The following is a 25,941-nucleotide window of genomic DNA, read 5'->3' on the forward strand; positions in this document are numbered from 1 at the left end:
CCTTAGGAATGGAGAATACGTAAGTACCAATGTGAAAAAGAAGCTTATTCTTCGCCCAACCCCAGGAAAAACACGCTCTGGATCCGCCTATGCACATTACTGTAGTACAGGGAAACATGTTTCAAATATAGGCTGCGTAAAACATTTTTGAGAATTGAAACACTCACCTTTGTACACAGCTAGCATAAAACTGTCTATTGCACAATCGCTTGATTCGACACCTGCACAAGAACTGAAGCCTTCAGGAGTATTGTACTGCTTCTTACGCGGTATGGTCCATAGTTTCTCATAGACGTACGTTCTCTAAAGCTTCCTGTAGTTCTTCACTTTCAAATGCTGTGACGTTACACTGTCATCAACGCGTATTTGCCCTGGTCTTAGCGCATTTGAATGAACTGTCAAAGCACGGAGAACGGTAACAATCTGATTCAAATTTTTCGAACAAACTTCAACCTGAAGGACGACTGTCATAAAGCCAAGGTCACCTCATCAGGTGCAACTTTCCTTTATCACAACTTCCACAGTAAGAATGGTGCTACCTAGCAATAAAAGCTTAAGAGGAAACGAACACGAGGCACTTTGAGTGTTCTTTCAATTTGAGAATTACCTTGGCAGATTTCCTGTGGTAAAAGAAACTTCCTCTTCTTCCAGTTCATGCAGCAACCAAGAAATGCACTTTGCAATCCGCATGAGGAAAGAACTGGTTGAGTTTGTACAATGCAGTTGCCAGAGCGAAAGTGAGGCGAGTCACACGGACATGTGACGTGAACAGCAATGACTTTTCTTGCAGCATTTAAACCACGAGGTTCGATAACCTTGTTGTAGGTCAACCGTTGCTCATAAACTGGATCTTGTATTGTGCCAAAACGTGGGAAATTTTGTTTACATATTGGTCGATCAAATCTATATTTTCAGCAGTTATCCTTCTGTTGATAAATAGTCGTGTCGTCCAAGTCCATAGCAAATGTCTGCTGTCACGTAGCAGGCTGATCGATCATAAAATGCCCAATTATTATATATTGAATCAGTTGGACTTCAGCCATTGTTTTGTTTTTCAACTCTGCAAAGCTCACTATTTCGTTCTATAAAACAACTGTTAGTAGTACATTAGATGTTATGTTTGCTTAGGAAAGTACGAGAATGTAGAATTACACTCTTATATTCAATCGGATAACAACGATATTTAATCTAAGACTACTCTTGCAAATCAACTCCAAACATGTTTTTTGACTTGAACACGGCAGGAAAATCTCCCATTTGGATTCGTTCCCAACCAGGTAAATAACATTTCGTCGCCTCTAAGGACAATACATTCTTAATATCCGCAATATTTTGCAGTGTTTGAAACTTCATTTTAAGATTTAGAAGGTTAGAATTGTTTAACTATCATATATCATGTCAATTCTTTGAGGAAAAATGGAAATGTTTGAACTGTTAATTATTCGAAAGTGTGTTACTTTTAATAAACATAGTTTGGAGCTTTCAATATATTTTAAGTGGTACACTTTGTTGCTATTGTTTTCATAACATAAAGTTTCTAGTGACGTCTATTGGGCAGATCATAACATCTAAAGAAAGTTATACATTTTGAAAGGCAAAATTGACCTTTCTACGTTTTGGTCAATGCTGACACTGCGAACAAAGATGCTGTTAGTGCGATAGCCTTGTCAATTGGTATTTTCCTTTTGCACGCTCTTACTGAGTCATCTTGTATATAAGATTGATTGATTTGTTTTATTTTACTTCGCTTTTCTGCCACATTTGGTTCATTGCGAAGATGAGGGGCGGTGACAAGATGGAATGGATGAAGGGACAATCACAAGCACACATGGGCAGGGTCCACGCTTGCTTGAGTACTTGATAACATTACCATAGATTTTAAGAGACCTCACCTACGAGACTTAACTGCCCAGTCGTCTCGTCTTAAAAGATTCAGGACGCATGGGCGTTTTTTTTCCCTTATTCTCTGGATTTGACTGTTGTAGTTCTTGGCATCTTGTACACGCGAGGTTCAACGGCTTTCTGTTTGGACCAAAAATACAGCATTGTTTATTGAAGTTGGCTTGAATATGAACGTGTCTTCATCCTTCTAAAATGACCTGTGATTCACACTACAAGATAAATTAAATAAATTAATATTCTTGATTTTAGTTCATCCGGGATTAGCTTCCACTGCTGAAAGTTGATTAGCAAATATTGCTTCCTTTCATTAAGGCCATCAACCACCATTGCTCAGATTCGATTTGTTTTATAGCGTGAAGGTCAGTGTTGCCACAACCAGTGATAAAAACTTCCCCTTCGTAGGAATACATAATTTCACTGTCACATACAAAAATTTTCCTGCATCACTAAAAAAAATATATTAAAACTTCAACTTACAGAAACAAAATTGAATTGAATGTAAATAAAGAGGGAATGACAAAAGAAACTAATAAAATTGAATTTTAAAAGCCGAATAAAAAAAACTACAACACGTTTTGGTGAATAAATTACGAGGCGAAAGAAAGGAAAAGTATAATTCGCACTTCTTTAAAATTCCCTGCAATTTTGATAATTTGAGAAAATTCTCAATTTTCATCTAAATTTATGCCTGAATTACGATTAACAGTATAGAAACATCATAAAAATTTCATAAAGTTCCAATTGCATTATATTAATTAAATAATAAATATCTTATATCTTTTAAGACAGAATAAGTTATTATACTAAAAGAAGTTAGTATTTTTACGGAATTTGAAATAGAACTTAGTACATTTATGTAGTTAGTATTTATCTTACAGTTAGGGCCTCCTCGCTGGCACAGTTGTAGCATTGTTGCCTTGTAATCAAGGGGTCCCGGGTTCGATACCTGGTGGAGGCACAACTGGTTAATATCCCACTTTAAACTGTAGGTCCAGTCTCGATTAGCCATACTGTGCATAAATTGGGCTTAAAACATCAAATCAATCAATAATCTTGCAGTTAAATCAGATTCCATTATACAAAATGTTACAAACATATTTTTCGCAGTCTTATACGAGAGCCAAATTGAGATAAAGATCAAATTTTTACTTTATCGGCATTTGACTCCACAATATATAATATTACAATATTTGTATGTTAACGAGAGGCTACTGTACTTTTGGTCAATTGTTTTTACTCCCATTGGCAGACCAACTTTGAGGTTTAGGGGGGGCGGGGGGGGGGCAGAATGAAACTTGGGACAACTTAAGGGGGCAGAATCAAACTTGGGACTTAACTTAAGGGGGCAGAATGAAAATTGGGACTTAACTTAAGAGGTAGAATCAAACTTGGGACTTAACTTAAGGGGGCAGAATCATAGTTTGGAATTAACTTAAGGGAACTGAATCAAACTTGAGGCTTAACATAAGGAGGGCAGAATCAAACTTGGGACTTAACTTAAGAGGGCAGAATCAAACTTGGGACTTAGCTTAAGGGGGCAGAATCAAACTTGGGACTTAACTTAAGGGGGCAGAATGAAAATTGGGACTTAACTTAAGAGGTAGAATCAAACTTGGGACTTAAGGGGGCAGAATCATAGTTTGGAATTAACTTAAGGGAGCTGAATCAAACTTGGGGCTTAACATAAGGAGGGCAGAATCAAACTTGGGACTTAGCTTAAGGGGGCAGAATCAAACTTGGGACTTAACTTAAGGGGGCAGAATGAAAATTGGGACTTAACTTAAGAGGGCAGAATCAAACTTGGGACTTAGCTTAAGAGGGCAGAATCAAACTTGGGACTTAACTTAAGGGGGCAGAATCAAACTTGGGACTTAACTTAAGAGGGCGGAATCAAACTTGGGACTTAGCTTAAGGGGGCTGAATCAAACTTGGGGCTTAACATAAGGGGGCAGAATGAAAATTGGGACTTAACTTAAGAGGTATAATCAAACTTGGGACTTAACTTAAGGGGGCAGAATCATAGTTTGGAATTAACTTAAGGGAGCTGAATCAAACTTGGGGCTTAACATAAGGAGGGCAGAATCAAACTTGGGACTTAACTTAAGAGGGCAGAATCAAACTTGGGACTTAGCTTAAGGGGGCAGAATCAAACTTGGGACTTAACTTAAGGGGGCAGAATCAAACTTGGGACTTAACTTAAGAGGTAGAATCAAACTTGGGACTTAACTTAAGGGGGCAGAATCATTGTTTGGAATTAACTTAAGGGAGCTGAATCAAACTTGGGGCTTAACATAAGGAGGGCAGAATCAAACTTGGGACTTAACTTAAGAGGGCAGAATCAAACTTGGGACTTAGCTTAAGGGGGCAGAATCAAACTTGGGACTTAACTTAAGGGGGCAGAATCAAACTTGGGACTTAACGTAAGAGGTAGAATCAAACTTGGGACTTAACTTAAGGGGGCAGAATCATAGTTTGGAATTAACTTAAGGGAGCTGAATCAAACTTGGGGCTTAACATAAGGAGGGCAGAATCAAACTTGGGACTTAACTTAAGAGGGCAGAATCAAACTTGGGACTTAGCTTAAGGGGGCAGAATCAAACTTGGGACTTAACTTAAGGGGGCAGAATCAAACTTGGGACTTAACTTAAAGTGGCAGAATCAAACTTTGAACTTAACTTAAGGGGGCAGAATCAAACTTGGGACTTAACTTAAGAGGGCAGAATCAAACTCTGGACTTTAATTAAAGGGTAGAATCAAACTTGGGACTTAACTTAAGGGGGCAGAATTAAACTTGGGACTTAACTTAAGAGGGCAGAATCAAACTTGGGACTTAGCTTAAAGGGGCAGAATCAAACTTGGGACTTAACTTAAGGGGGCAGAATCAAACTTTGGAATTAACTTAAGGGGGCTGAATCAAACTTGGGGCTTAACTTAAGAGGGCAGAATCAAACTTGGGACTTAACTTTGGGGCGCCGAATCAAACTTGGGACTTAACTTGGGGGCGTAGAATCAAACTTGGGACTTAACTTAAGGGGGTAGAATCAAACTTGGGACTTAACTTGGGGGCGTAGAATCACACTTGGGACTTAACTTAAGGGGGACAGAATCAAACCTGGGACTTAACTTAAGCAGGCAGAATCAAACTTGGGACTTAACTTAAGTGGGGCAGAATCAAACTTGGGACTTAACTTAAGCAGGTAGAATCAAACTTGGGACTTAACTTGGGGGCGCAGAATCAAACTTAGGACTTAACTTCAGGGGGCAGAATCAAACTTAGGACTTAATTTGGTGGGCAGAATGAAACTTGACACTTAAATGGGAGACAGAATTAATAAATTTTCCATATCATAAAAATAGCGTCCAGAACTATTTTGCTGAATAGCTTACATTTGACAATCATCATAAAAAAATACCCTTCAATACTTTGTTACTCAGGTACCAAGAGGTTAACAAAAGTAGTATTAACTTTCAAATTTAGTAGCCTGAAAATTTAGGAGGGCAAGTGGTCCCCTTACCCCTCTCCAAGTTACGCCTATGATCGGAACCTTGCACTTGCTGCATATTTATGAGTCAGACATCGCCAGGAAATCCATCTCTCAGAGTTAGCTACGGAAAAATGATTTTATCCGGTGTTACGTGTACCATCCGGTGGAATGAAAATGATCTGCAGATATGGATAAGGGCCAGTCAGTTACTGTTGTTCATGAAGTAGGATAATATCGGATACTTTTTGAAATCACCATAATTAACCCACTAAAATTTAACAGAAATGCATAATTTTTGGTAATATGAACTATTGGCACCTTACCTTTTGCCTTGTGATGTGTTTATCTCCCTTATTGTTAAATTATTTGTTGTACAGTACCAAATAAAAAAAACAATGCAAATTTGAGGAATCGAAAAAAGACGTCCGAATATCGGATAGTGGGTATGCCTAATATCGGATAGGAATTTAACATTATAATATATATATTAACATTATATTTGAAATAAAATTACATCTCATGATAGAAGCAACCTATTATTTATTTTCAAACTAGTGTCAGATTCTTCTGAGTCAGATTGCTCTGGACATGATTCGTGCCGCAATTTGGGATTGGCGAATGTCAATTTGACCAATTTGATATCCGATATTTGGCAGGCCTCCCTATCCGATATTAGGCCGAACGCGACCTCGTGAGAAATATAACCTTAATATCAAACAAAGACATTTACCCGAATAGGACTAGCATATCAACATACTCTAAGATTCCATCTTTCTATGAAATGTAAGTAAGCTATTGTTTCTCCTTACCTTCACTGTGAAAACCTTTGATCATGAAATGCTTCCAAAAACTCAGAAACTGAAAATTTCTGTTTTCGTCGATCGTGCACGCACAGTGTGCTCAACAGCGTCCCCACTCACAATGAAGTATTGGCGGCAATCGACGAACGTAGTTCAGGGATTGTTGCAGATGGCAGCACCCACGAGCCGAGAAATGATGGTATCCGATATTGTACGGGTATCCGATATTATGGCAGTTTACCTTACATGATTGAGCAGAAAGTGTGGATTACTTCAACTGCTAGGAAGGTACGCGCATGCACCTAATATGTCTAGAAATGTACCTTCAATCATAGATATTCCGGTTTCTTGGCATAAGGATCAACCAGTTTGAAACATTGCTCCACGAAGCCGGAATATCTATGATTAAGTGTACATTTCTAGACATATTAGGAGAATGCACGTACCTTCCTAGCAGTTGAAGCAATCCACACTTTCTGCGCAATCATGTACTTCAAATGTTTAGGGCTCACGCTCTTGCAGAAGAACAAGAAAACAGTCTTCAACAATTAGAAACCATTGTTGTTCCATCTAATCCCCATCCCGTAGAATATTAATAACCCAAACGCAAGGCGACTGTTCTAATTTTTAGGTCATTAAACCGGTTTGGATCACATTTCATGATTATTCCACTCGCCAAACTTTATATTTGTAGTGTAAGTAGTTTTGTAGCTATCGAAACATAAACAAATAATCGATTGTTGACGTTTGATTATTTTATGTCGCTTTAAATTAGCACATTGTAGGTCAAGTTTAGAAAATTTCATATCTTAAAGCTTGCTCTTCCGAGGTATGGGCAGGCCAATAAAAAATCAATGGGCTAAATCTCCATACTAATGATTCAAGCTAAGGCTGCAAAGGGACATCGATCACATATAAGGACAACACACAACCGCACAGAGAATTTTACTGGTTGTGGATTGTGACGTCAGAGCCTTCAACGGTGTTCCTAAAGTGAACAGAGTTTGGCATTTCTAGTGCTTAGAATCATTCACGAATAAAAGAGATAGATAAACGACAGTGCAGTGCCAAAGCAGAAATAGAAAGTAAATGAATTTTACCTTAAATAGACAAATAAGATTCACCAAGACTCCCTCAGTCCTGTCTTCCTAGAGCAGCGACCAACCAATGCACTTCACTCGTCTTGCGGCCGTTGTGGATGCAAGGATGAGTCGTGAGCAAAACACGCGAAAATTAAAATAGAATTCTCCACGCGTAATAACCAGGTAATCGGATAAAAAAGTCCAGGTGGGTTGCACAAGGTCACAAACAGAGATGAGGACAGAGATCTGCCAGCAAATACGTAGTCGGGGAAGCCAGAACGGAAATAATATATAGGCCTATATATTTTTTTTATAGAATGATGGGATAAACTCTTTGAAGCGCGGGTGAAGCGCCACGAATTGTGAGGCTGCGTGTTGCTGCTTCTAAGTAATGTTGATCATAATGGTTGGTTGATTTCGTGTTTTAAGTCCACAAATGCTTTCGGGACTGGATCTACAGTTTAAAGTGGGATCCGTACTACTATGTGCCTCCACCGGGTATCGAACCCGGGACCCGTTGATTACAAGGTGACGACGCTACCACTGCGCCATCGGAGAGGCCCTACTGATATTAGTAGTAGTAGTACTAGTTGCAACAATACGGAATCCACAAAGAGTAGGTAGCTTATCTCCTTTCCAACGGTAATGATTGATTTGTTTAATGTCGCTTATTTGTACGGATATATTGATCGCGACGGAGAAAATAAGAATACAGGACCGATACGCAGTGGCGTACCCAGTATTTTCGAAAGGGAAGGCTTATGTACAGTTTTTCTGGTAGTCAGCCGTCATTTGGTCTTCTTTTCCTACCTTTTGACGTTCTTTATATTAGGAATACTTAGCCAAAGGGACGGTTATAACCCCCACCAACCCCCCCCCCCTTGGGCACGCCACTGCCGATACGTTGGGTGATCGACACTGGAATACAGAAGATCCTGGCTTGAGTCCCGGTCGTATTTCGTGTTTATTCCGGCTTCGAACCCGGAACCCTAACCACTCCGACACGGAGGTCGGCCCAACGACAGTTTTTTTTTGTATACCACACGAAAGCATCAAATTGCAGCGTCTAACTAAATAACTACAATAGAAATTTCAAACTTGAACTTATGAATACTGTGTATTCTGCAAAGCATTTAATGAGAATTGGTATCATGAAACAAATAGTTGTCACAGTGTCACCCCTACAAACTCCTTTTACCCTGGGTACGCCATTGATCCTAATGGTTTCCACATGCCTTGTACAGATACGGACACTTCTGGATTGTAGTGATCCCATTCAAAGTCAATAAGGTTGCTGCAACCCAGAAGTGTCCATGACTGTACTATGCTTACAGTCTCGTTTCTAAAGGGATGAATGGAGTACGACCACAGGAGGAAGTCCCTACAGTCCCTTTGACCTTAGATAAAAATATTTCCACTAACAGTATACACTGAAAATCGTTAATAACATAAAATTATTATTAGCTTTCGATATTGTGAGGATTTTTGAATACGCCATTTTGTTTGTTAGTGTTAACCAGAAGGAAAACATGTCTTTCCAGAGATATTTGGTACTTACACATATGATGGTAGATGTTTGCAGCTAACCATGATTCCTATTAAGCAATGATAGTGACCTTGAAGGTGAAGTCATAAAATGAATTGCCTTTAACGTAAGAACGAGTTTTCCGAGAATAATTATTTTTCGGTACACTTGGTAATCATAGCCTTTAAAACAAGATGGAGATTATTTTACTGGGAATTCCAAACGCAACATGATCCACGAGTACTCTTCACAAACCGACAAAAATCAGTATTTCATTATTCACGGAATGTTACCTTCCCGATTGCCTTATGGTTCCGATCCGACTATAAACTGTGGGTCCAGTCCCGATTTGCCTTTCTGTACATAAAGTGGACTTGAAAAATCTGTTCTCAAATTTCATATTTTGTGTCTGTGTCTGTAATAGTGTATTAGTAATAGATTTCACACAGACACGCGAAATACTTTGTGGACGATCGGTAGATTTTTGCCCTGTACCTGCCTACCCCACAATTACAATCGAATGATCTTACCTGGAAAGTATTTTATGATTAATTGATTTGCTTTATTTTACTTCGCTTTTTCTGCCACTTTTCGCTAATTGCGAAGATGAAGTGAGTGATGATATCATGATGAATGCACTCACAAACATCCATGCCCTGGCCGGGATTCGAACCCGGGACCTCTAGAAAGGATTTTATGGTAGTGGTTTGTAGCGCGTTGTATAAGTTATACTGGTCACGACAAATAGCTGAAACGATTATTCAAGGAAAGCTGTCTCCTTGTTCCATCTATTTCTTGTAATAATATAAATATATTATTAGACATATTCTACCACAAACATAAATAAAACACGTAAGTCTACATATGTTTATTTGATTATAAATAATGATCATTGATTTTGTCTAAGTTCGCAGCAAAATTACCAGTACAAATGATTCCAATAATAATATTTCTGTATTCATCACTTTATTCCAAGGTACCTTTATTAGGTAGGCCATTCCCGAGGTTCCGAGATTTTTTCCCATGATTCTGTGCGCGCTATGACGTCATTAAGAGGACAGAATGGAACTTACTTCGTTAGCGTATAGGGAAGCTTGAGATAAATGGGTCGATTATTTACTTATACACACCTTTTCTTGAATGCCGGTAGAATGAGAACAAATCGCCTGGAATAAAGTGATCATCGTTTCCCAAAAAACAAGTTGCTGTGGCAGGATTGATTCAATTTGTTCCTCCAAATTTCGGACTTACTCAGTGGTGCAGCCACAGGTGGGGTGCAGGGGCATTGCCCCCCAACCTTCGACGGAAGTCAATTCTAGGAGGGGCAAACATTGATGGCCAAAGGCACCTGCAGGGGGCACAGAGGAGTAATTGCCCCCTTCTATTTCAAATTTTATACAAATAAAAATACATTTCGTAAAATGTTCTTGCTCGCTTCGCTTTCTCAGTCTCGTCAAGTTCAGAGCCGTAGCTAGGGGGCGGCGGGAGTCGGCCATGGGCGCCAAATGATCTAAATTTAAAAAAAGTTTGAGAAAGAGAGAATGTCTTGGCGCATTGTGATATTATTTGCTCCCTATTAAATCATTGTTTTAAATTGCAAAAATTGAATCTAAAAATTTTCTTTCTCGCTTCGCTCCCAATATAATTGTTTTCTGTAATGTGATGTATTTAAATAATATGTTTTGTATATATGTAATGAATAAACTTTGAATACGTACATAATTTAGTGTTAGCATCTTGCATATGTATTTTCTTATTTTATGTCGCTCCATGTTGCATATGTGTAAAACATATGAAAGTTATACATGTTACTTGTACAAAAAAATATCTTCGGCATGCATTTATCATTCATTTTCTGCCATTCAAAAATACAGTTTGTGTGCTTGTTTTCAATTATTAGCTAATGTAAAATTTCTGGTGCTGAAAAAATATTTCAAATCGTTTGTTCCAAATAAATGCTTAAGGACAGACATCTACTTCCCTTATGCGTAATTTATGAGGATAATAACGTCTTTGATACTACTACTACTACCACTAGTAATAATAATGCCATTTTAATGTTATTATTATTACTATTATTATTATTGGTACGTTTATCCTGGTACTTGCCCCCTCCAGACAAAAAATTGTGGTTGCGCCTCTGGCCTTACTTCCACACTCGCCTTCCTTATCATCACGTATGCAACTTTCAAAAACCTTTACACAATCGGAACTCAGTTTCTAAGTACAGTAGAGTGTCGATTATCCGAAGTAATTGGGGGACATGGGTGTTCGGAAAACTGGTTTGTTCGGATAATCGAACTGTACATGTTTATTTGCCAAAAAGAAGTACTGTACAGTAAATTTATTCATAAAAACAGGCATCTCTTTAAGTATGTATTACAAAGTAACGTACAAAGGCAACTTTAGTAGGAATATATAGTATGTGGTACAGTTTATTAAACAAAAATATGTACATATTACATACGCATTTTGCATGAACAATACACACAGTACACAAAATTAACGTTTAAAAAAATCCTTTATTTTGGTCTGTCTAAGCAAGCCTACACGCTTACGAGCAGCTAAGTCACGTACTTTTTTCATTACAGATATCTGAAAGTGAGCGAGTACACAGTTTGGTTAAGCGGTCGTTCGGTTGACCGACGTTCGGATAATCGACGCTCTACTGTATTGCATCATTGAATATTGAGTGCAAGATAAGATTTATTAGCTTTGAAGTTGAAACATCTCCCGCGAAAATAATACTTTGAACATCTCGTAGTTAGCCAACACTAATTAACAATTGCACTGTGTTACTTTACTTTATGTGCGTTTGTTGAGAAATTGTGCTGAAAATATAATGTACGACTTACAGGACAGATGTTTCTCCCCTGCACATCCTTTCAATCTTCTCGTCTTCTCGTCAATCAATGAGAAGAGCTGTCATGTAAATAATGCCCAAAGAAGCTATTCAATGTAAAGCAGAGGCGTATATTCGGGGATATCTAGGCTATCTGCGAAGCCCAGATTCGGGGAATAAAATACAGAAAAAATATCTATCAGAAAATGTGCATAAAATTGTTCATTAAATAAGAAGATGAACCTGATTTCTTAGAAGTTGGAAACATATCCCGCTTTCTTTGAATTCGCGAGGCGGCTGGCCCAGCGCCAACGAGCAACTACACGGGGGGGACGGGCAAGCTTGACAGGGCTCCGATCAATGTTACGAACCAATTTTTCCCAGCATGTAATTTCCCCAGGATCGGGGAATTGGGGAACCAAACTGTTACAGGAGAGAGAACAGGGTTGCATATGGCGGGGAAAAAACCCTCAGAACTTCCTCAACAGTCTGGGTCAATGTTGCAAACCAATTTTTCCCAGCATGTAATCTTCCCAGGAATGGGGAATTTTGAAGCCAAATTATCGCGGGCAAGTGGAAAGTGTCATGTGTCAGGAACAAGAACACAATTGAACGCTTGCAGGAGAGTTGAAAAAGAGGTCGTTGACCTCCAAACAACTAGAGATACACTGGGGAGTAGAAAATTGTTGGCTGAGCGGGAATGGTTTACCGAAATAACAAGAACCATTTATAGTCTAGATCGCGTCGAGTGGTCTTCGTGCGTGGAATTTATTTATAGGCAGCGTGTGAATACAGTAATGATTGAATTGTATTTTTGTGAATGATACGTGCTGTGTTGTGTTGTGTAGTGAACTGAAATGAGGGACATAATTAACAAGCTGTCTTTTCGGCTTACGAATGACGCTAAGCTCCAAATCGTTGTGGATTTTTCTTGTATGTCCACTTTATGAACAGATAAGCTAATGGGGGTCGAACCTACAGTTAAAGTGGTATCTAAACCACCATGGATCGATCCTGGGACTCCTTAGTTTCGAGACAACAACGTTATTACTGCGCCAACAAGGAGTACCCGAACTTAAAATCGTGAAAATAGGTAGGTTGAAATTATATTTTTATTCTCGTATATAGGCCTACATAATATTTCACAATATGGGCCCCTCATTTATGCAAATAAGAATGAAATTCTTGAAATCCTTTCCTTACTGGCAGTGTATATTTCCATGTTTTATTTATGAGGTATATATTTTTAATCACAGAGTCACATCACTTCAACCCGCCACCCCAAATATTCGAACACTATGATATGGTGCGATAGCCCAGGTTCTTAACCCAGTATACGCCACTGATGTAAAGCATACTTATCAAAGCAAGGAAAATTTTATCAATGATTTTTGTATTATCAATATAACAGTGGCGGCCGGCGGCAACTATGATGGGTAGTGCCAACGTGATCAAGAAATCGAAAAAAAAAAACCTCCGCAATGCCCTCCCCCACCCCGCCCCCTCCTTGAGGTTGCGACAGTGGCCAAGATGTTTATCCTCGTTTGGTAACGTGGAAAACAACGTGTGTTTAAGTATAACGTACTAATCCGATTCATCTTCATTCACTAATCTATCTTTATACACTACAGGACACTTCCCTAAAAAATGACAATTACAAGAGGTAAGGAAAAACAAATCCTATCACCTTTTCCTCCTCCATGCACACGTATTCTAACAGGATGTCGAAAATATCTTTGTTATGAAAAGAAATTGTCGAAATGCCAAAGGAAACTTGCATCATCATAGGATATTTTACTTTTATATTTTAAAAAAGTCTGGATGGCCCTCTTGGTGCATCTATCGATTATCAAAAATGTTCATTTAACTTTGGGAAAAATACTAGGTTCGTTTCTCCAAAAGTAGGCAGAAAATACTTCCCCAACGGGTCTTACAAATCATCGTATTTAGCGACTTTTTTCTGAGGCTCCGGAAATTCCGCTGTCGTTAATGTCTTCAGCTTTGGACTCCAACTGGAACTAGTAGTAGACTTCGTTACTTTACGGTATTTAGTCCTTTTCATCTTCGAATCACTAGATCTTATAAAGCCACCAATGGACACTGATTGGTCACTAATCGACTGTATGAACTCTCACACTTACCTTTGAATTCTCATTAACCGATTATGTTTTACAGATCAACTTGGAAATTGAAGCCGCGTATTTTAACCTCATTATATTCTAGAACGTTCCGCAGATAAAACGATTCGTTAATGTTGACAGTAGTTCGACTCCTTCTTGTGTCTTGCCTGGTAATTATTTCTCTCAAATTATCATCACATTATTCAAGAAGCCATGAACCTAATTTTATGTAGCGTAATTTCCTGAAGGGGGTGCTGGAGCCCCCTGATTCCCATTTTGGATACGTGCTTGACTCGATAATTATTTCTCTCCTTAAATTATCGTCACATTATTTTATTTCACACCACAAGAAACCAAAAACCTCGTTTTATCTATTGTAAACCGCAAACTTTCGGGGGGGCTCGAGCCCCCTAAACTCCCCCTTGGATACGTGCCTGCTGCGAGTGTCCCTTCATCAATTTAAACTAATCATCACTCATCCTGTTCGTCACGATTAGCCATAAGTGGAAGAAGACGCTAAATAACAAAAACAAATTTATCCTCATCGTGGCGATCAACTGGAGAATCTGAAAAGTAGCGTAAAAATATTAATGGGAAATTCCAGGACATGAATATGCCCGGCCAAGAACTTTCTTTAGAATTAGAAATTTAAAAGAAATGCAATAGGTTAGCTGGAAAGAAAAGCCGGCAGTGGACTACAGCCTACAGGGACAAGATATCACGCATAATAATGTCTGAAAAATAAACTATGCATTGTTTCGGAATAAGCTTATTATTCTATCGCGTATTTGATCTCTTGTTGTCAAATTAAATACACAGCTTTGGTGTATAATATCTAAGATGCATGAAAACACAGCGTTTCATGGGCCATCTGCTACATTCTACGCATAGCTTTCTTCCGCTCGTGTCCTCTTGGTGACGTCACAAGCTCTAGCCAATAACGTGCAAGTCGCGGAGTGGCCCCCTCTGACTTTATTCATTGTACCTAACTTTATACAAACTGTTTACTATATTCGATAGTCAGTTGTTTCTTTTTGGACATGTACGTTCATAAATTCATATTATAAAGTCATCGTAACTCAACATAACACAACAATTGTAACCTTTGTGCTCGTCACGAAAGTAACTGTAAAGTAACTCCAAATGTAACCTTGTTACTTTTCAATATATAACTCCGTTACTTTTACAAAGTAATTTTTCGGATACGCTAATATAATGCGCGTGATAAAGCCATACTACTCACCTTAGAAATTATACTGAAGTTGTGGTGCATTATACGAGTATTAAGAACTGTATAAACACAATACATTGCTAGAGTGCGCGTCAAATCTCCTGCATATGGCGATAGCCAATAGCAGTGCACTGCAGCGGTGCCATGTCGAAATCTCACACGGAAAAGAGACAGCGTGGTTGAGCTAAACTCCTTGTCAAGGAGAGCACGGCAACGCCGCACGTCTGTGATTCGCTGGTGCTGTTCAGCCGTTCAAGGCCATATGCAGGAGATTTGACGCGCAATACAACACCGGACCCTACACATGGGAAATTAACAATTTTTCAGAAGTCACATGGTTCTGTTTACATCGACTTCGTTCTTGCTGTGGATTGAGAATAAGTCTTTGAGCCAAACCAAATTTCATCTTTATACCTCTGGTAATTCATAAGATATCGGTGGTTGCCATAGTCAGGCGGGCGGATACTTTTTCCAGTCTTTGATCATTATCAACGAGAAAACTCATGGAAGAACCATGAGGAAAAAAGAACGTGATATCTCTAGTGAATGTAAGATAAGAATTCTCACATTTGTGAACTGGAAAGCTATATACCGTGACATCTTCAGTTTTCAACACGCTGCAAGTAATTTCCTCCTCATTTGTAAATACACATAATGGTACAATCATTTGTTTTCGCTGAAATTTTGTCAATTTTAAAATGGTTCCAGTCGCATCTTTAAAAACTATTATTGTCTTTTAATATTCTTGGACTACAAATTAATGTTATTATTAATTATAATACTAATTGATGAATACCTGTAAGTGGTAAATTTACAAAATTACAGTTCGAGACGAGAATGCGAACAAGATTGTGAAATGGAAACAAGGTTCAACGATCTGATTTCGTTCCAGACTTCAGTATATTAGAATGAAAGGACACACACATAATACAATATATATATATATATATATATATATATATATATATATATATATATATATATATTGTAATTGTCTCCATGCTTAACAGCCCTCTAAGGGCTGGCCGCCAGAGTTGTTTTCTTTGGGTGACGTGTGGTCAGCGCATCAAGCCCCATCGCCGCTGTTTTCTGTCTTTCGAGACTAGAGTCCGCTATTTCTTTTCAAGTAGCTCCCCAAATGTCCTCACGATGTTGGCCCAGCGCCGAATTTAGAGGACCCCCAACAAAATACGAGCTCAAAATTTTTAAATAGAAACCTACTTTTTTTGGTTTAATATTTATAGCCCTCTTACAAAAATAATAAGAGAGAACTTTTGTAGAAACAATTTTTCCATTCATCGCATAGTTTCACACAAGTAAAAAGTGCTAACAGAAATTCATACTGTTTCACAAGCGGCCGGAGCGTGGTGGTGATCACACAATCTCCACAAATAGCCGAGATTGTGACTGTGCTTCATGGTATGTTGCAATGTCCAAGGGGTAGTTTTACTTCTTTACACACACACACATATAAAAAACTCAAGAATTCGCCTGCAGATAGAAATGGGAAATAGAAAAAAGCATAATTGTTCTAAATTTATCATGCAACGAATTCTCATTTTCTTATCTTAGGAGCTTTCACGAATATTATTTCGCCTTAGCATCCAGAGAAGACACATACTTGGAGAGAGAGTTGTGAAATTTAGCTCTTTGCCCAAGTTAGCAATTTAAGTGTCGCAAAGTAACTATAAAGTATATATATGCGTGTGTAGGTAAAGGTATTCTAAGGTTAGAAAAAAAATACTACACTACCGGGGAAGCAAATGCAAATTAGGAGTTTCCTATGCTAAGGTACGCACTCAGAACCATCGCAAGCGATATGGTGAGTCGAACAGTCAATGTATTCGGTCATAGAGGCTAGGCGGAATAAGGCTATGAATATTTCTGAACCACCCTGTCTAATTTTGACCGCAAACCTCGGAAAGGTTAACAACCTCGGAATGGTTCCGTTTAGCATGGAGCGTGGGAACCAGGTGCGCAAATAAGAATAACATTTTGTGAATTGGGCAAGTGTGTAGGCCACCATTGTCGTCACTTTCGACCTTGTCCTTCCGAGTTAAGGGTGCTCTTACTTTAATACAGAGCTGTCGTCATTTTTCAGGGAAGAATTAGTTTTGGAAGCAAGCACTGAACGTCTGTTGAACATTACAGAGCGTTAGGAGGAAGTTCTATGGTGTCCTAACCAAGAGTCTACCGCCTTATATATTTTTTTTAGTAGATAAGGCTATAATTTTTTAAGTACTTTTAACGTATTGATAAATTTTCTCAGTATGATATGAAAATTCTGTTAGGTGACTGTAATGCACAGATTGGCAAAGAAGAGACATTTAAACACACGATTGGTAAAGAAAGTCTTCATGAATTAAGTAATGATAATGGTATAAGATTGATTACTTTTGCAACCTCAAAGAATTTAATTGTGAAAAGTACCACTTTTAAACATAAAGATATCCATAAATATACCTGGTCTTCTCCAGATGGTAAAACTCATAATCAGATAGATCATATTCTCATTGATAAGAGAAGGCATACTAGTATAATTGACGTTCGTACGCATAGAGGTGCTGACTGTGCCAGTGACCATTATTTAGTAATTGCTAAATTAAGAGAAAGACTCTAAGCAACAAAATCTAAAAGTTCTAAAATTTGATACAGGAAAGTTTACTGATGAAAGAATTAAGAAAGATTACCAAATTAAACTGTCAAATAGATTTGATGTTTTGCAGGATTTAAATGATGATGAAAATATAAATGAAACAGACGTAAATAAGAATTGGGAACACATACGTAATGCAATAGAATCAGCAGCTATAGAAAGTATAGGATACCATAATCCGAGAAAAAGTAAGCCATGGTTTGATAATGAATGTCATAATCTAATAGAAATAAGAAATCAGGCTAGACTTAGGTGGTTAAATAACTCTGATGATACAAATCTAAACAATTATAATAGAATAAAGCGAGAAGTTAACCGCACGTTTTGAAGTAAAAAAAAGAGATTACTTGAAAAGCAAAATTAACGAAATTGAAACAAACAGCAAAAATAAAAATATCAGAGATCTATATAAAGGTGTAAATGAGTTTAGAAAGGGGTGGCAACCTAAAGTAAACTTGATAAAAGATAAAGACGGTGATTTTCTAGCTCAAAGGTTTCCAACTGGCGGCCCGCGGGCCGCATGCGGCCCCCGTTGCCTTTTTCTGCGGCCCGCGAAGCCAGTTTGCAAAATACATTAATTTTATTTATTTTTATTAAAATACGTTCTTTTTTTACGGATGCTCTGTGAAGAAAGACAATATCACAGGTAGAATTGATTTTGCAGTCAATAATGATAATCAGGAGAATCTAAAGTGACGTAACTTTCTCTTCACACCATGCATTCCATCCCTTCGCTATGTGGAATGAACTCGTCTGCTTCCGCGAAGGCTTCACTCTTTTTGTTCAGAAACAAACTGCAGATAGGCGCTATAGAGATCTGTTTTTCTACGCACGAAGTACGAAGAGATTTCCAGTGTTCCAACTCGGATTGTACTGTGACTGATTGTTAAAGTTTGTGCAAATATCGAAATGAGCAATATCTCCAAAAAACGTAAGATTGAAAATTGAAATAGCTTCTCTCCAACTTGAATTGCGTGATTTGCAAGGCGATGTGTTCCTTCAAACTAGGCAAGAAGGAGTTTTACAAATACCTTACAAAAGAACGCTTTCCAAACCTTCGTAATTTTGGGCAAAGAATGACATCGATGTTCGGCAGTGTATACACGTGTGAAAGTGTTTTTTCTTCAATGAAGTTCATCAAGAACCGCTACAGAAGCAGACTGGCAGATTCTTCACTGCTTCACCTTCTGAGACTTTCAAATACAGAAATTCAAATACAACTTTAATAAAAGAAGCAGATCGGGCTCAATTTTCACATTGAACACTTACTATGAAGGATTCTTATTTGTATGGTGTGTCTTTAATTTCTTTCAATTCATCACTAAGTATTGGGTTTTTGTGAAATAAATTGTAATTATACAATTTTGATTTGTAATTCCATTGTTTTATTGCCTCATTTTAGAAATTTTGGTCATGTGAAAGTACTACATTTTCAGTTCAGTACTTACAATTTTTGTAATTTTTAATCCCCACCCAAAAAAAAAAAATGCGGCCCGCCTATCAACTGCTGGATATAATTTTGGCCCTCGGACCTTTTGAAGTTGGAAACCACTGTTCTAGCTGACCCAAGCGATATTCTAAATAGATGGAAGAACTACGTTAATAACCTTTTAAATGTCCATGTAGGAGATAAATCAGAAGTAAATGAAGTACACACAGCAGAACCTTTAGTTCCAGAACCTAACTTGACTAAAGTTAAAGATGCTATTAAAAGGCTAAAGAATAACAAAGCACCTGGCATTGATTTAATACCAGCTGAGTTAATTAAATATGGTGGAAATTCATTAATATGTCAAATTCATAAATTAATTTGTTTAATATGGAATAAAGAAGAAATCCCTCAACAGTGGAAAGAATCCATAATTGTTCCTGTGTTTAAAAAAGGTGATAAAATGAACTGCAATAATTACCGTGGAATTTCTCTACTCTCAACAACATATAAAATATTTTCTAACATTATTTTAACAAGACTAACCCCATATGCTAATGAAATTATAGGTGATTATCAATGTGGATTTAAACATAACAGATCAACTACAGATCAAATTTTTCACATCAGACAGACACTTGAAAAAAAGTGGGAATATAATCAAAATGTCCATCAGCTATTCATTGATTTCAAAAAAGCATATGATTCGGTCAAAAGAGATAAATTATATAATATATTAGTAGAGTTTGGAATACCTAAGAAGCTTGTTAGTATGATAAAAATATGCACCAGTGAAACAGAAAGTAAAATTCGTGTAGGTATTAATATGCCTAACAAATTTACAATTCATGATGGGTTAAAACAAGGAGATGCATAATCTCCATTGCTCTTTAATTTTGCCTTTGAATATGCTGTAAGGAAGGTAAAAGAAACTAAAGAAGGACTAAAATTAAATGGTGTGACTCAGTTGTTAGCATATGCAGATGATGTAGACTTACTGGGGGATGATATAAATACAATTAAGAATAATGCTAAAATATTTTTCAAAACTGCTAAAGAGATAGGTTTGGAAGTTAACAAAGAGAAAACTAAATATATGCTTACAGGCCGAAACCAAGTGTTAGGTAATAATCCAAATCTAATTATTGATAACAACTCGTTTGAACCAGTTTCCAAATTCAAATACTTAGGAGTAATATTAACAAATGAAAATTATATTAAAGAGGAAATAAAAAGTAGGCTTAATTCAGGAAATGCATGTTACTTCTCTCTTCATAAACTTTTGTCTTCTCATTTAATATCTAAGAAACTAAAAGTTAAAATATACAAAACAGTAATTTTGCCTGTAGTATTATATGGATGTGAAACTTGGTCCCTTACATTGAAAGAGGAACATAAATTGAGAGTATTTGAAAATAAGATCCTTAGGAATATCTTTGGACCTAAAAGGGATGAGGAAACAGGTGAGTGGAGAAGGTTACATAATTTAGAACTACATAATTTGTATTCATGTCCAGATATTATTAGAATAATTAAATCAAGAAGACTTAGGTGGGCAGGCCATGTGGCACGAATGGGAGAGGAAAGAGGAGTTTACAGGATTCTTGTTGGGAAACCTGATGGTAAGAGACCTGTAGGAAGGCCAAGACAAAGATGGAGGGACAACGTTGAGATGGACCTAAGGGAAATCGGTAGAGATGGAAAAGAGTATATAGAACTTGCTCAAGATAGGGGAAGATGGAAGGCCTGTGTTGCTGCAGCCATGAACCATCGGGTTTAAGAAGGCTAGGGAGTTAGTTAGTTTGGTGTTACACGTCAACTTGGACATATTCCATTTACTTAGGAACTGACTGCATGATGCGTTACATCCACTTTACATGGAAGCATTTCTCTTAGCATTTTTGTTAGCATAAATGCTTCCAGAATTTTATAGAATTTATTATAGCATACATCACTTTACAGGAAGCATTTGCTGTAAAATTAGCATTTGCAATACGAAGCGTACAGATTTTTCTTTTTACACGGTAAAAATGTAAAATGTAAAAATGGTAAAAAATGTTTTGGTCATGACTAGGTCTCGGAAGTTGAGGAAAAATCATTTTTTTTCCTAGTGTCCGAAGACGAGGCCCAACATAATGTATGTTCATTTTTGGTCATTGTAGGCCAGAAAAAGGTGGGTTTTATTTGTTCTTTTTTGCCTTTTTCGGCGTTTTTTGGCTTATTGGTCCTTTTTTAGCCTTTTTTTAGGTCTTAACGGCTTTTTTTTGCAACGTCACCTTCTTTCGACTACGTTTTAACTGCCCATTCTCAATTCGAATCATCATCAGTTCATCACCTCTTCAACATCCTTTCTGTAGTAAAGAAAGAAATAAATATATTTGAACCATCCCTGAAACGAGAGAAAAACATTTTTGGACGACTGAAGCAGGTACGGTACAAGGTCCTTCAACCGTAACTTGTCTGGAAGGTCGGGCTGTAAGTGGCAACTTTCTCTTGTTTTGGTTTCAGCACGGTGTATACGACCAGACAGCAAGCGTCTGCAAAGATCTCAAGTCAGATAAGGAGGTGCCGCGCATATTCAATAAATATGTAATTAGAACTGAAGTTATTAATTAATTTGGATCACAATTTTTCCGTTTTCAGGTCTTTTTTTTTTTACATTTTTAGCTCCTTTTTTTGGCAATTTATAGGTCTTCAAATTCGGAGCCCTAGTCATGGCATAAGTGCTAAGGAAAATGCTTCATGTCAGAGGCGGAACCACATTTTTTGTCTGGAAAGGGGGAGGGGTACCTGCATCCATTTGTGTTGTCAGGAATTTTTGTAGAAGGGTCAGGGAATATTATTATAATAACAGTATTATTATTACTATTATTACTATTACAGTAAAACCTCGTTAATCCGGATCCCGATAAGCCGGACTTCGCTTAATCCGGACAGGCAAGAGGCAAAAAAATAAATAAAATGCAAGGTTTTAAATGTGGCTAGAAGTCAACAAGAGAACTTCTCAAAGAAAAGGCAGTCAACCACTGATGAAATTCTGTTTTCCGCAGACTTTGTGCTATACTGTATAGTGTATTTAGGCATATGCCCTTTAAATACACCATAATAAACGTGTTTTGTTGCTATAAACGGAGTTTTAATGCACTTTCTACTGTTCTTTTAGGTTATTTCAGTTAATCCGGACTTTCGTTAAACCTGTCAACTTATCCCCCCCCCATTAGTCCTGATTAACGAGGTTTTACTGTATTATGTCTTTGGGGAGACTTTTCTACTCGATCCACCAGATGAGTGGGTATGCAGCACAACTGTTGTTTTTTTATTATTTTTTGGCATTTAATTTTGTTATTAACTTTTACACACATCGTTCTACAGAAAAATCTTTAAAAGCTAGGTAGAAATTTTAGTCATGGTGCTTGTATTGTGTTGCCATCACAACAGCAGTAATTTTTGCAATTTTCAAACCTGTGTAACCATTTATTCTTTGGTTTAAATGGTAGAATATGGAAACAAAAACTGATTCCAGTATTTTACAGTATTTTTTTTTCGATATGCATTTATTTGCTTTCCTATTCTGTCCTAAAACTGTTTATTTGAACTTTATTTCTGTTATTAACACTAAAAGCAACAAACTTTGACTTTGGTTCGTATTACAGAGGTGTTTTGTTTTGTAACGCAAACAAAATAATCTTCCGAAATTGAGTATTTAGAACATATTTTAAATTGTATGTATGCATAATTATCTAGCTTCTATCTTTCGTTACAGAATTACTTCATATGATAATCATGATGGCTTGGATGAACGCCAGGATACGTTATATTATTTCCTACATGGTGTTTTGCATTGGATATTTCTTCCTAATACCGCTTGTAACAATACCTATTGAAATTTTCAAGAAAGGAAATGTTCATTCTTTGAGGTTAGTATTATTAATACGTATTTCTATTAGAACAAGCTTTCAAAATGCTAATATGTTAAGAATCTGTGCTACAGGAATTGATGCAAACTCATGGTGTGTTGTGAATTTATAACGTCTTGCGGAACAGATGTTGCAATGGATGTTAAATGTGCTGTAGAAAGGAGTGAGTACTGGTGATCATCTGTGTGCTTGTCCCAGCTATATCTGGAACAAGGCCGCGCATAGCGGCAGAAAAGGGGAGGAAATCGAGTGAGCAGAGCGAAGCAGTACAGGTGTTCAAGAAAGAACTTCCATGGTAACCAGCTGCCATAGGTGTGCAATATTTTTCTCCAGCCTTACCCACCAAGGGTGAACAGAAAGAAGGTCCTCTTGCAATGTCACAGGACAAGGTTGGCCCACCAGAAAATTCAGGACCTTGATGGCCTGGAAAATCCTATACCCGGCCTATAGACCGGACCAGGTTCCAACCCATTTCTTCCTGTTTCGTTGCATGACATACTTCTTGAGGGACAGACAGAATCAATTCCTTAAAGGATATGCCGAGTAACACCACTAAGTTTTTCTTATGTAAAACATTCTTCAACAAAACATCTTCCAGGAGGGCCATATTTCTTTATAGTAGAATGTAAATTTGCTGCGTTGCATAATCTCAGAACATTAAGGTGCCATATCTACAAATTTTCATTTTAAAAATTCTTCTTTCCTTAAATAATTTCAATTAGCGCAAAAAGGCACAGGAAATATATATATTTAAGCAATTGTGCTGCTATCTACCGTTCGACTGAAATATTTTATAAAAATAATGAATTCAAATGGTATGACGGGCATAAAGCAGCCTAGGTGCAAGTCTAATAAAATATGCTGTTGATGATAAGTTTTATGATAAAATGTGTTTGAATGTTTAGCTGAGGTTCTAAGTGCGTCGCCAGCAGAGGGTCAAGGGTGAGCTCTAGCTCACCGTAACTAAACCTTTGCCCACTCTGCAACCGATCTACGTGAGAATTTCTGAAAATTATTTATGGTAGAACTACAATCACGTACACAAGCAGAGAGATAAAGAGAAGGCAAGAGAAAATAGAGAATGGAAAAGAAAGGAAGAGAAGAATTGATTGGGAACAGAGGAGGAAGGGAACATAGAAAGGTGGAATAAAGGAAGAGATAAAGAATCAGAGAAAGAAGGGGAATAGAGATAAGACAGAAACAAGAAAGAAAATTTAAAATAGGAAGATAGAAAGAAGGAAACAGATTGAGGAAGAAAGAGATAGAGAAATCCAAGGAGAAAGAGACAAATTAAGAGAGAGGGAGAAATGGAAGGAAAGAAATAACAAAAAGAAAGAAGAATACGGAAACAGAATAAAAATAGAAGATGAAGAGAAAGAGAGAAGAAGAAAAGAGATGGAGGAGGCGAGAACTTAAGAAGAAAAAGAGAAAAATAGAGAGAAGAGAGATAAACAAGGGGTTAGGGAGAAGGAGCATGAGAGAAATCTTGCTACCCATAACCGAAGAAGCAGATCCCATATACAAATATTTTGTCCACCCTACCAAAATGTTCTGGCAACATAACTGTTAGGCTGTCCAGATGTTTGAAATGACAACGAATTTTTCAATAACTTTCGCAAAATTCAACTGTTTTTGATAAGTTGTGTTTAGGAGGAGACATGAGTCCATGTACATATTAACCCACAGTAGGCTGTGGAGGTCGAAACCCATGCTTACCAACCGCCTAGCTGTCAGTTGAATTCTTGTATCAGCTACCTCTGTACTTTTATTTCTAATTTAGTTCTTTGTTTAGCTTAGAATTTAGGGTTTAGCCAAGTTCTAGATTGGTGCTTTGTGTATTTTTCAGCCATCGTTGGAAGCTCAGCACTCACATGTGCACACAATGTTTGTCGTCCTCTACGTTCACATGCCTATAAATTCTAACTCCAGTAATATTATTTTCAATGCTTAACCCCCCTTGCACCACCATCCCCCACCACACACATATATTTTAAAATTTCCATCCCTGTACTTCGAACAGCAACCCCATACACACTCATATCCAAACCCAAACACCCTTACACTTCCCTTTCTTCTAAATGTGTATAAATCTCAAACTTTCTTTATTTCATTGCTACTATAGAACACTATATATACTAATGTAAATTCATCACATTTGCCTTAGATGTAGCTTTTTTTTACTACATAGGACATCAAGTCATTATTTGTATTAATATTGTTCAAAATGAAATGTTGTATGGCTTACTTGTAACCCTACTGAGATAAATAATAATAATATTTGGAAAAAAATATGTCACTTATCTCCTTGTTTAGAGTTAACTGCGACAATGAGCGTGAAAGATGATGGATTAGATGAAGTAGTGAAAGATAAAAGAACCAGGCTCTGGTCGGGACTCGAACCCAGAACCTTCGGTAGCGAAATACCACCTACAGACAAACTGCAAAATGTGTCAATTGGCAAAAATATGTCTGTTTTCTTTTTATAGTAACACATTAAAATGCACCTGGTAATGATGCATTTTTCGTGCACTCAAAGTGAACACAGAAATACATCAAATGTTATTTTATGAGCTGTTGTCCCGTATGATACATTACAAATGAACCAATTGAGAAGATCAAGAACATTTTTTTTTAATGTGTCAGTTGATGTAACCGATTAATGTTAAAAGTATCGTCCATGAGTTGTCCTAGTGCATTACTGAATTTCGTGAACATGAAAAAATAACTGTTCTCTCTTCCAGGTTCAACGCAGTTCTCTGTACATCATTGATGAGAATATTGGGTCTGGAACTTGATGTTAGAGGGTCTGATAATATGCTAAAGCTAGAAGGCCCAGTGATTATCGTCGTTAACCATCAGGCATCGTGGGATGTGCTATGTAAGGAGCTTGTTTCTTTTATTAAAGTATTAAAAATGACACCCTATATCTGATGTTTGCCCAATTTAGATGTT

At 37.3% G+C, this 25,941-nt stretch overlaps 2 protein-coding genes across 6 annotated transcripts in view; one reads left to right on the forward strand and one right to left on the reverse strand.

Moving 5' to 3' along the window:
• The window catches only part of LOC146001481 (1-acyl-sn-glycerol-3-phosphate acyltransferase alpha-like), a 122,394-nt gene that overhangs the window by 25,199 nt on the left and 71,254 nt on the right, over positions 1-25,941 (reverse strand). Inside the window, exon 1 of one of the 5 annotated variants that reach the window (XM_083138846.1) lies at positions 7,288-7,404. The exons of 1 other annotated variant lie outside the window; for it this stretch is intronic. The gene's annotated coding sequence lies outside the window, so the exon portion shown is untranslated. Of the gene's footprint in view, positions 1-167; positions 554-607; positions 746-6,196; positions 6,250-7,287; positions 7,405-25,941 lie in introns of those variants that run through there. 3 more of the 5 variants (XM_083138849.1, XM_083138848.1, XM_083138847.1) reach the window with 3 other exon arrangements.
• The window catches only part of LOC146001480 (1-acyl-sn-glycerol-3-phosphate acyltransferase alpha-like), a 38,070-nt gene that overhangs the window by 4,439 nt on the left and 7,690 nt on the right, over positions 1-25,941 (forward strand). Inside the window, exons 2-3 of the mRNA XM_083138845.1 lie at positions 22,836-22,989; positions 25,731-25,867. Coding sequence (XP_082994971.1) covers positions 22,847-22,989; positions 25,731-25,867 — 280 coding nt within the window. The 5' untranslated portion in view covers positions 22,836-22,846. The remainder of the gene's footprint in view (positions 1-22,835; positions 22,990-25,730; positions 25,868-25,941) is intronic.

Source organism: Lepisma saccharinum, chromosome 17 (genome assembly GCF_977018435.1).
Source record: "Lepisma saccharinum chromosome 17, izLepSacc3.1, whole genome shotgun sequence".
Taxonomy (NCBI): Eukaryota; Metazoa; Arthropoda; class Insecta; order Zygentoma; family Lepismatidae; genus Lepisma; species Lepisma saccharinum.